The 12,552-nt window shown below is 43.9% G+C and overlaps 1 protein-coding gene across 1 annotated transcript in view; it reads left to right on the plus strand.

The window, feature by feature from the left end:
* The window catches only part of STRC (stereocilin), a 220,205-nt gene that overhangs the window by 184,728 nt on the left and 22,925 nt on the right, over positions 1–12,552 (plus strand). The window contains exons 16-21 of the mRNA XM_089676425.1: positions 4,144–4,267; positions 4,350–4,441; positions 6,397–6,532; positions 8,069–8,268; positions 8,950–9,040; positions 9,519–9,693. Coding sequence (XP_089532551.1) covers positions 4,144–4,267; positions 4,350–4,441; positions 6,397–6,532; positions 8,069–8,268; positions 8,950–9,040; positions 9,519–9,693 — 818 coding nt within the window. The remainder of the gene's footprint in view (positions 1–4,143; positions 4,268–4,349; positions 4,442–6,396; positions 6,533–8,068; positions 8,269–8,949; positions 9,041–9,518; positions 9,694–12,552) is intronic.

A 12,552-nucleotide genomic window follows, 5' to 3' on the forward strand; every position in this document is an offset into this window, starting at 1 on the left:
CCCCTGGACCGCCTCCTCATGCTGCTGCCAGGTCCAGAGTCTCTCATGGGTCCCTGTATGGCCTCCCATTGCTGCTGTCTCCATCGCCACACTCTGCCATGTGCCACTTTCAGGTCTCCTCACACACTGCTGGTGTGTTCCATTTTTTGTCATAGGGTGCTGGCAGATTACGGGCCTCCCATAGCTGCTGCCAGGCCCCTAATCTGCCATGGGCCCCTGTACCGCCTCCTCATGCTGCTGCCAGGTCCACAGTGTCTCATGCCATGTGCCACTTTCAGGTCTCCTCACACTGCTGGTGTGTTCCATTTTTTGTCATAGGGTGCTGGCAGATTACGGGCCTCCCATTGCTGCTGCCAGGCCCCTAATCTGCCATGGGCCCCTGTACCGCCTCCTCATGCTGTTTCCAGGTCCACAGTGTCTCATGCCATGTGCCACTTTCAGGTCTCCTCACACTGCTGGTGTGTCCCATTTTTTGTCATAGGGTGCTGGCAGATTACGGGCCTCCCATTGCTGCTGCCAGGCCCGTAATCTGCCATGGGCCCCTGTACCGCCTCCTCATGCTGCTGCCAGGTCCAGAGTCTCTCATGGGTCCCTGTACGGCCTCCCATTGCTGCTGTCTCCATCGCCACACTCTGCCATGTGCCACTTTCAGGTCTCCTCACACACTGCTGGTGTGTTCCATTTTTTGTCATAGGGTGCTGGCAGATTACGGGCCTCCCATAGCTGCTGCCAGGCCCCTAATCTGCCATGGGCCCCTGTACCGCCTCCTCATGCTGCTGCCAGGTCCACAGTGTCTCATGCCATGTGCCACTTTCAGGTCTCCTCACACTGCTGGTGTGTTCCATTTTTTGTCATAGGGTGCTGGCAGATTACGGGCCTCCCATTGCTGCTGCCAGGCCCCTAATCTGCCATGGGCCCCTGTACCGCCTCCTCATGCTGCTGCCAGGTCCACAGTGTCTCATGGGTCCCTGTACGGCCTCCCATTGCTGCTGTCTCCATCGCGACACTCTGCCATGTGCCACTTTCAGGTTTCCTCACACACTGCTGGTGTGTTCCATTTTTTGTCATAGGGTGCTGGCAGATTACGGGCCTCCCATTGCTGCTGCCAGGCCCCTAATCTGCCATGGGCCCCTGTACCGCCTCCTCATGCTGCTGCCAGGTCCAGAGTCTCTCATGGGTCCCTGTACGGCCTCCCATTGCTGCTGTCTCCATCGCCACACTCTGCCATGTGCCACTTTCAGGTCTCCTCACACACTGCTGGTGTGTTCCATTTTTTGTCATAGGGTGCTGGCAGATTACGGGCCTCCCATAGCTGCTGCCAGGCCCCTAATCTGCCATGGGCCCCTGTACCGCCTCCTCATGCTGCTGCCAGGTCCACAGTGTCTCATGCCATGTGCCACTTTCAGGTCTCCTCACACTGCTGGTGTGTTCCATTTTTTGTCATAGGGTGCTGGCAGATTACGGGCCTCCCATTGCTGCTGCCAGGCCCCTAATCTGCCATGGGCCCCTGTACCGCCTCCTCATGCTGCTGTCAGGTCCACAGTGTCTCATGCCATGTGCCACTTTCAGGTCTCCTGACACTGCTGGTGTGTTCCATTTTTTGTCATAGGGTGCTGGCAGATTACGGGCCTCCCATTGCTGCTGCCAGGCCCGTAATCTGCCATGGGCCCCTGTACCGCCTCCTCATGCTGCTGCCAGGTCCAGAGTGTGTCATGGGTCCCTGTACGGCCTCCCATTGCTGCTGCCAGGAGGCAGCAGGGTCGCAGTAGTGTCAGTGGAGGCAAACGGCCACGGAGTACAGCACCAGCTCCACTGCAGCCTACCACCACGGCCAGTAGTGGTGCCGGTGTGCACGGAGGAAGTAGCAGTCAGCCAGTGAGGAGTAGCGGGGGCAAAGTTTCCTACTCGGCGGTGTGGCAATTTTTCGTCAAGCCGCCCGAGGAAGTAGCCGTATGTCGACTATGTGGCCAGAAAGTCAAGCGTGGCCAGGGGGCCCATGTTGGGACTACAGCGTTGCGTCAGCATATGCAGCGTCGCCATTCGGTGGCCTGGGAAAACCATGATAAAGATACGGCGGTTCTGCCTGCCCCTGCCCAGGGTTCCATTTTGTCATAGGGTGCTGGCAGATTACGGGCCTCCCATTGCTGCTGCCAGGCCTTAATCTGCCATGGGCCCCTGTACCGCCTCCTCATGCTGCTGCCAGGTCCACAGTGTCTCATGGGTCCCTGAACCGCCTCCCATTGCTGCTGTCTCCAACGCCACACTCTGCCATGTGCCACTTTCAGGTCTCCTCACACTGCTGGTGTGTTCCATTTTTTGTCATAGGGTGCTGGCAGATTACGGGCCTCCCATTGCTGCTGCCAGGCCCGTAATTTGCTATGGGCCCCAGTACCGCCTCCTCATGCTGCTGCCAGGCCCGTAATCTGTCATGGGCCCCTGTACCGCCTCCTCATGCTGCTGCCAGGCCCGTAATCTGTCATGGGCCCCTGTACCGCCTCCTCATGCTGCTGCCAGGTCCAGAGTGTGTCATGGGTCCCTGTACGGCCTCCCATTGCTGCTGCCAGGCCTGTAATCTGCCATGGGCCCCTGTACCAACTCCTCATTCTGCTGCCAGGCCCGTAATCTGTCATGGGCCCCTGTACCGCCTCCTCATGCTCCTGCCAGGTCCAGAGTGTGTCATGGGTCCCTGTACGGCCTCCCATTGCTGCTGTCTCCATCGCCACACTCTGCCATGTGCCACTTTCAGGTCTCCTCACACTGCTGGTGGTTTCCATTTTTGTCATAGGGTGCTGTATGGCCTCCCATTGCTGCTGCCTCCACCGCCACACTGTGGCTCCACACTCTGGTTTTGGCCCCGTGACTGCCCAAATGAGTGAAGTGTGCGGTGATTCTAAGATCGATGGCACTCATCTGCATGTCATACTGACTGTCAGTATTATTTCTCTTCCCCAGCAGACTCCAAGGGCATTTAAATTAAAGGTACAGTGTTCTGCACTAATATAAAGGCTCTCTGAAGCCTAGAAACACCCTTTTATAAGTTAAATTCGCAGCGAATATATTCGACTCGAATCGAAATTTTTTTCACGAATTCGCCGAATCAGTCGAATCGAATTTTTGAATAATTCGCTCATCTCTATTCACAATACAGCAGTGCAGCCACTCGACGCAGGACCTGGAAGTTAGTGGAAGTCACTAGGGTAGCAGTATCTGTTACATTGATTTCCAGCTTACAGAGGGACCCCACAGGTATAACATATGCATAGTTACATTGTATGCAAACATCTATATCTAAACTGCAGCTGTAAGTTTGTGACAGGTCTGCTTTAAAGAAATAAGCTAGGGGAAGAAGTGTTGGAATGGGGTAATTAAGCAATAGAGTTAAAACACGTTTTTGGACAATTGCTATTGCATTTGACATTCTCCTAAATCTCTCCGATGTTACATTTTACAGTTTTGTGTTTACTTCTACTTTATGATATAATTTATACATTTCTATAGTGCTTTTCTGCCTAGGGTCTTTATCTGCTGTTGGAGCTGATGGCCAGAGAGCCATCTTGGGCATGCTCAGTAGAGCCATTTATCCTACCAATATGTCTGTGGAATGTAAAACTATCCTTAGGCTGGCCATACATTATACAATTATCTTACAATTTTCTGCCCAGTTTCCTTTAGATTTACCTTCAACTGTGTAGTGCAAGGGCCTGCCTAATTGGATACAACTGAAAGTGTTGTTTAGGTTTGTCCTCCTATTATATGGTTTTTGGTAAATCTAAACCAAAAATCTCCAGATAATTGTATAATGTGTGGCCAGCCTTACCTGCAATTCTTCTTTAAGCTCTCCTTGTCCTAGTTGTTGTCTTGGACCCCAGAATAATTAACCTTTATTTTTTAGAAATGTATGATCAGCTATAGTCAGCAGCCTGTACAAATAAATGGCAGGCACTATGGCTGTTCACATGTAACCGCACATCTGAATGGCAATTAGGGACACATGAGCGGACCTGGACACGGTCTGTGCTTACTTGCCTCAGATAAATGCTGATTCTTGCCATTGTATGGCCCAAATCAGCTAAATGAATGAGCCCTAAAGATCAACAATGGACTACAACAATAACATTTTTTATGTGCTTTCATTGTAATTAGGACCCTTGGGACTTTGGCTAATGGAATTGAATGTGACAACCTGCAGCAACTTCACTCTCTTTCAGATATCAGAGATGTGGTTAAATATCTTCAAGGGATACCTAGTGGTCTGCGCAAAAGTCTTGTAAGAAATATTATGTTATTAATTCAGTTACATTTCACTGATGTGGTTTCAGGTTTTAAATATATGTAGTCATGTTTCCTAGAGGAAGTGTATCTTAGAGGAAATCGAGAAGCGGCCTGAGCTAACCTGGGAAGACACTGGCTGGATGGGCCCTGAGTTTGTCACAGATCTCCCGTAAGTCTTCTTTTATAACTTTTCCATCTTTGGCCAGTTGGGAAAACTTCCCTTCACTTCCTTTTCTTTCGACATAGCAGGAAGTGAGAGTAAAATTTTCCAAAGTGAAGGAAATTACATTTATCATAGGAACAAGTGTCCCCAATGGAAGATTTCCACACTCTCCCTGTTCTAATAGCAACTCATAAATTTCCCTTACTTTCAGTCTTTGTGACACTGGTCACCAGGACAAATCAAGCAAGTGTATCTCCTTATCGGGGACACAGACAGCAATAAAAAACTGACAGGGGTTCTAGCTACTCACCACTCGATCCAAAACTAAAATAAAATTTTGCTTTAGATACACCATAACACCCACATAGGAATTATTTTCAATAGAGCATTTTTGGGCCAATTCCCAGGGCAGCAGAGTTAAAGCATGTAACACCAAGCCTCAAAATTTAAAAATTGTGATAAATAAGGATGTTCAGAGGAGTCAGAAAGTTCTTTATAGTTCATGAAATATCAAACCGTTTTCCTTTCACTTGCTTTTTGGTCTGTATGGTTAAAATAAAAAGTTCTGCTTATAAAGCAGTACATTTGATCCCTCCAAAAGCTCATTCTACTAGTAGATGCTGCTCAAATATCACTTGACACAATGGGCAGAGCTTACACAATAGGTTGTCATCATTTACGTGTACCTAGACAGCATGATGTCCAAATACAGCCCTGCACCCATATAAAGCTTACTGGCATCTCAGAGCTAGGACATTATTGTCATATTTAATAAAGAATTACAACAGGAATAATGATTTTTCCTGAGTTCTATTATCCACATGTACTAGTCAGGTGTCATTTTATTGAATTAAAAACACTGAATACTGAATTCTCAATTGTCTTTTTTTAGGAAGGAGAATTTTTTGAAATAGTGTTTTACAACCTTTTTTTTTAGCGGCAACTCCCTTAAAAAGTATGAACAAATCTGGAGGCACCCCAGGATAACATTTAAAATCAATAGGAAACCATATGTGAAGGTCCCCCTATCACTTCAGAGCCACCCTTTCACATCAGGCCCCCCTTCACATCAGAGTCCCCTTCACTCCAGAGTCTCCCCATCATATCAAAGTCCCCCCTGTACATCAGAGGCTCCCATCACCACAAAATCACCCCCATCACAGAGTGAGAGGCGACTCATCACATCAGAGTCCCCCCTATACATGGGAGCCCCCATCGCATCAGAGTATCCACATGACCGAGTCCCATCATCAAAGAAGAGTCCCATATTACCATAGAGAACCCCCCCCATCACAGATTCTATCTATCTATCTATCTATCTATCTATCTATCTATCTATCTATCTATCCATCCCATCGATCCAGGGAAAAATAGGGTGTTGTGCTTGCAGCACCCTGAGGGAACCCAAATGGCACCCTGGTTCAGAAACACTGCTATGGAACATATAAGCAGATTTAATTACTGAGGGCAGCTTGCATACTTGTGCCTGTTCAGTCACGGTGATATCAAGCCACGTATTTTCTCTTCCGGCTGGTATATTTGGTTGGTAAATGATCATTTTTGTGTTAATTTAATGTAAACTCCCTCAAGGAGATTGGAGCATTAGAACCTGGCTAACCATGCAAAATGCATGAGTAGATTTTTCAGTTATTTGCAGTATTAACGTAAAGGTCATTCTGTTGGTATAAATAATATCAACCTCTACCTCAGTATGTTATATTGTATTATCCTAAGTGTATTGTGTGGCAAATACAAAACTTTGCAATTCAATATTTGCAAACAAGCTGGCTATACTGTACACATACTTCAAAAATATAGGGCAATGAATCCATGGCGGTTTAAAATTTTTTACATTTTCTGAAAGAGGGTATAGTTCTATAAATATGATTTTTTAGAAGTGACAGTTTTGCAATATGCATCAAGACAACATGATCTCAGTTTATGTCATTGGTTTTTTGCAGGCTGAAGCTGATTGACAGACTTTCCAATGAATCACTGAAGTTGTTCCTGGAATATGCCCATAAATATCCCAGAGCATTCATGGAACTACCACTGTACAAGAAATCTGTGTTGGCCCAAAGAACACTATATGCCTTGGTAAGGAGTACCAAAGTTATTGACAGTGTTTAAAATTCATGTATATAAATCTATTATCTGGGCCATATTTAGTATTTATGAATGGTGTACCCTTTCATGTAGGGTCTAGAGGTGTAACTATAGCCATAGTAAAAAAAAAAAGAGAGGGACAAAGGACATGGTTTTCTTGCTAATAAAGGTAATGGCAGGCATGCTGGCATGTTTGATGTTTTGCAGTACTACAATCCTCTTAACCCTAGTCTTAAATCTTAATCTAACATCAATTAAGCACTTTCCCTCTGAAGCATTTTATACATTTATGGTGAGAAAATTATTAAAAATCCTCAAATTTATATTTTCTAAAAACAGAGACCGCGTAGAATAAAAAAATTGTTAGACACTTACACTTTTTTTATGCTGCACGATTTTTTCACAGCTGTTTATCAAATCTATATTTAAAAAAAAAAATGCATCAAAATGAATTTTAGTGCACATAAACAACTTATAATCACCATGTTTTGTTTTGTAAAAAAATAAAAGATAAGTGTGTGTCACATAAATTAGATTCCAAATGTGTCAGACATCAAAACTGTGTGTGTACCTGCAAAGAATTATGGTAGCCAAAATTATCAGTAGGCGATGCTTGAAATGCCTTTACAGCTCATCAGTTTAGAGTTGAGCATAAATGAAGGCCCTAAACATATTTCTCTCACTTGCATGCATGTGGATGCCCAATGTGTTGCACAATAGTTTTTTATACACACACGCATGCCCTACCTACACGTGCATTTGCGTTTGGATTTGTGTGCATGGGGCAACAAGGTGCTTACAATTTTTTAATTTTCTTAGATTTTAAATTTTTAACACATTTTATTTTTTTTTTACATTTAACTCTTTTGCTATCACCAGGGGTCTAAGAAGCCCCCTGTGTGATAGAATTGAGCAGGTGACAGGTACAAATTTATGAAGACAAGCTCCTCCCACTCACCATGCTGATGTCATATCATGTGGTACCAGGAGGAGTGGTAGAGCCTGGGAACCCCTAAGGGGGAGCCATGGCCTTGGGTGCAGACAGCAGCACCTGTGGATCTATGTAAAAGTGATTGGGCAGCTCTACAGCCAGATCACTTTTACAGTAAAGCCAGGAGCTGATTGGTTGAAACAGTAACAACCTTGTGGCTGCTACTTCAGCTGTGAGCTTGTTTAACCTCTTCAGACTTTTGACATACCAGATAAATGCTAAGAGCAAAGGAAGTAAAACTGAATACATAACCTTGTGATCGCCAAAGCTAACACACCCTTTTGCCCTTGTAGTCCCTGCTCTGAGATCAGAACAAATATAATTTGTGACTTGTGTGCCAAATGCCAGGACCTTTAAAATAAACCTCAAACGTGATAAAATCAATAAGCTGCTCAGATTTCATGTATGAACACCTTTATATTTATACTGTATATGCTGCTGTATTTATCAGAGGGAAGATACTGTAAACTTGCCACATTAGGTTTAGTTGGTAAGTATTGGTCACAGTGTTTCTGCTTCTTTTTTCTTTATTTCAGCAAATACCAGGGAATGGAATGATAACCGCAGAAGAAATGGATCTGTTGGGTCCTCTGTTTGGGTTCATTGGAGAAGAAAACATTTCTGTCATACATAGGAAACAGTTGCTCCTCCACCTCGATGAGCTGAAGATGTACTGTGTGTCCGAGGAATTCAGTAGACATCTGGGGCAGATCCTAGTAGAAGATGACATGCTGGGGTATACAAAATACAAAATACTGGTTTTAATAGACCAACTGGGCCCTCACTCAGGTCTGCGAATAAATTGGGAAAAATCACAAATTCTTCTTTTGGATCTTTTCCTGCCTACAGAAGCACAGACCAGTTTACCCCTTGCTAGAATAGCCACAAGAGAGAGAGACTGTTTATCTCATATATGCTTAAAATGATCAGCTTTTATTTATTTATGTAAAAACTTTATCCAAAAAGGAAAAAAAAACTGTTTGCTATAACTGAATATGATGTACAGTATTAGGAGTTCAGTTTCAGATTGTTAGTCTATTTAACTCTGCTAGTGTATCTAAAACTTCCCTTCCCCCGACTAACAATGCTATTATCCAAATATGCTGTTTGTGCTCCTTCATCCAGAGTGGTGTCTCTGTAGTACAGGAGGCGTGTTACTGGCTAGACCAGAGGGGGGAACAGAGGGAAAAAGCCTAAAAAAAACCCAATATGGCCACCATATCTAAGGATTTGTAAACTGCAACATGTTACATTTTTGGTTTTGGGATCAATACTGCTTTAAGTTGGTTTTCATAATGGTCAAATAAATTGTATCTATCATTTTGGTTGTTTGTTGATATATATATATATATATATATATATATATATATATATATATATATATATATATATATATGCCCTATCACATTTTCTTTAGACATCCTACTAAGTGGACGCACAAGCACATAGAACAAATTGGGAGACTGATCTTTCACCTTACCCCAGAAAATCTCAATTCTATACCCAAGGTAAGATTCTGAACCTATCTTGGTTGAATGAGTTCATTAAAAACTGAAAGCCCCTACAATTGAACCTGTTAATCTTCTTATATTATTATTATTTTTTCTTCTGATCTAAACAATTGTTTATGATTTTAGATTTTTAGATGCCATGAGACAGGGTTCAATACCCCATTGGATCTTTACTGACAGTGAGACAGTAAGAAAACCAAAAGAGAGTTCAAATCTTTCCCATTGTTAAAAATAAACTTTTGGGTGGAACTGGGTTTCAAGGAAACTCTAGGTTTAATATCAATGAAGACATCATCCACTCATTTTGGGATTAAATTGATGTACAGTAAATTCATGATTAACAAAGGATGTCTGCGTCACAGACAGTACAATAAAAAAATCATAATTCCTCATCTATATATTACTTTTAATATACCAACAATATGTCTTGTATATGTAAGCTGGGATGAGTATGTTTACATTGGCTTGTGTCTAGGATGTTCTGGGACGAGATATTCTGGAATGGCTTCTGGAGAGTCAGAGAGTATGGGAAGAGAGTGAGATCGGAATGATTTGCACTAAACAAAACAATCACATTCAGGCCAGAGCTAGAAGAATCAAAAATCTATTGGCGTCAGCCTTGACTAAGAATGGTTTTCGCACCAACAGAGGTAAGACACAAAAGTAGGGGCTCATCTACTAAGCTTTAGTTTTACTGTAATTTTATTTTATTTATGTAGAATTTTTACCGTTTGCAACAAAACATGCATATGATTATATTCTTTGTCTTGGTCTGATGCTGAACAGAAATGCCAAGATTTGTGTGTCTCTAGCTTGCATTTACTTCGATGGCACATATAGTTTGTAATGCAGATGGCATGCCATTTATTGGTATGTTCTCAGGCAGAAAAACAATGGTGTAAGAGGATGTGGATTTAAGCCAATATGGTCTACTGTGTGTCATGGACTGGGCATATATCTATGTGCATCAAAGTATGTTATAGGACAGTGGTCTCCAAATAGTGGTCTGCGGGCCAGTCCCTCTACTTTCTTTTATTTGGCACGTGGGGAATTATTCCATCTACTGACTCTAACAGTGGGGCATAATTCCTACCACTGACACTAACAACGGAGCACTCTTCTTCTCACTGATACCAACAATGGGGTAAATGACAACAATGATGGGGCACTATTCCTCTCATTGACACCAGTGATAGGGCACTATTGCTCCCACTGACAACAATACAATGGGGCACAATTCCTCCTACTGACACCACCAATGAGGCACAGTTCCTCCCATTGACACGAAAATTGGGGCACAATTCTTCTTAATGACACCAGTGTTGGGGCACTATTCCTCTCAACGGCACTAACGATGGGGCACTATTGCTCCTATTAACACCGTCAATAGGATACAATTCCTCCCAATGACACCAATGATGGGGTACAATTCATCCCACTGACACCAATAATGGGGCACAATTCATCCCACTGACACCAATGACTGGGCACAATTCCTCCCACTGACACCAATGACTGGGCACAATTCCTCCCACTGACACCAACCATGAGACACTATTCCCCCCTAATATTGATGATGGGGCATTTTCTACTCCCACTGTCAGGTCCACAAAAGTCTGAAGGACAGTAAACTGGCTCTTTGTTTAGAAAATTTGGAGACCACCTGTTATAGGAGAATGTTGCAGATGTAGGAAGCACAGGCTGCTTCTGCACTCGTAGTTGCTAAACGTGTCTTAACTCTGGACTTTTGGTTGAAATTGTTTAAAGTAGGGTATGAGCATCCTCAGGGATGTGTTTTGTCTTTGCCATGTCTGTGATTTTTCATAGGTGGGATATCAAAGCGTAGTCATGGATAGAAGATTAGCCAGTATTGGGGATTTGAGAATAACAACTCTGCTATTTGTAGATGGCATATTTCTGACCCCATGTAGCTGTGAAATCCATTATTACCTTGTGCCACTTATCCAAAGTTTGCTTAACAAAATGCAAATGAAAACAAGATATTTGTTTGATACAATGCTGAACTATTGGCTGAGGAGACACCTCAACTAGCACCTTTCTGACGTGTGGTTTTTTTTTTAAAAACTTCAATGCTAACCCTTTAACAACAGTTCCTGGCATCCATTTAAGTGGGCTTTAATGCCCAGGAGATGGCCACTCATGTGACACCATGATAGGCTCCCACAGCGGTCTCATGACGAGCTCCTGAAGCTGTCTCCAAAGGCTGTCGGCGAGTAATGAGCATGCTCTTAGCACACAACCTCAAACCTCAGGCCACCGTGGATGTGTATGTCTGGTGGTCGGGTGTTAGACCGGCTGTCAAAATGTTCCTATCCTGAATGCGATTCTTCTGCGCTTAGGAGAGGGAGGTTTGACCTCACCTAAACATGGGCGTTCCTAAACTCTACTGAAAGCCTATGTGTGCATATACACATAGGCTTTTATAGAGTTGAGTTTAGGAGCTTTGGCAAAAGAATGACAAAAGCTGCTAAACTCAAGTTTAAGAGCTGCCAGTGTACATGAAACTTTAAAGGATACGTTTACCTTTGGGAACATGTTACATGTTCCACCAATGTTTAGGGTGGAACATGAAACATGTTCTCATAGCCGCCGCCCCCCTCCCTCTGACAGATAGTATGGGGAGAAGTTTCTCCTTACTATCTGGCAGATTTGAAAACAGCGCACCTGTGCGGGGCTCCGCCCACGCCGTCATGTCATTCATTCATGGACTTCTGTGAATTAATGAACTGCGAGTTCCAACAGCCTTAGTGGATGTGGGCTTGTAGTTTTCAATGAATTACCACGGTGTTGTGGAGTGCTGTGATAGTTCATTGAAGCTTCCTGTCAGAATATCTTCTTGGCTGTACATCCTGTATGGCAAGCAGATATTCTGACGGGTCTGCAGGAGACCTGCAAGGCATCAACGATCTACTGATCACTGGTGCAATGCCTTCCAGGCTCCTGTAGACAAAAATAATAAATGCACATTTTTTGCACATTTTTTTTACCTGCAAAAAAATGCGCATTTATTATTTTTGTCTAAAAGGTGAATTTATCCTTTAAAGCCCACTTTACTTGCTGCTGCATAAATGCATTGGCAGTTGAGGTTAAGGTCATTAAACACTTTTTTTTTAAGATATGGTGGTTCTAAAGGCAGAAGGTTTTTTACCTTAATGCATTTTATTCATTAAGCTAAAAAAACCTTTAGTGTGCAGCCCCAACCCTCCCTTATACTTACCTGATCCCCATTTCGATCCAGTGATGTGCATAAGAGCAGCGGCTCTCCAGCATCTCTCTCCTAATTGGCTCACACGGAAGCAGGATCCACAGGCTCCTGCTGCTGTTAATCACAGCCAATAAGCCAATGAGGAGAGAGTGTGGGGCCAGGTCGAGCTGCACTCTGTGTGTGAATGGACAATATCCATTCACAGGAGCGTGGCTCGGGAGGAAGCCTGCTCAAGTACCTCCATAGCAAGAGGCTTCCTATTGGGGCAATTGGCAGGGGGAGA

The sequence above is a fragment of the Staurois parvus genome, unplaced genomic scaffold, assembly GCF_062004578.1.
Source record: "Staurois parvus isolate SC_StPar_1 unplaced genomic scaffold, SC_StPar_1.0 ptg000168l, whole genome shotgun sequence".
Taxonomy (NCBI): Eukaryota; Metazoa; Chordata; class Amphibia; order Anura; family Ranidae; genus Staurois; species Staurois parvus.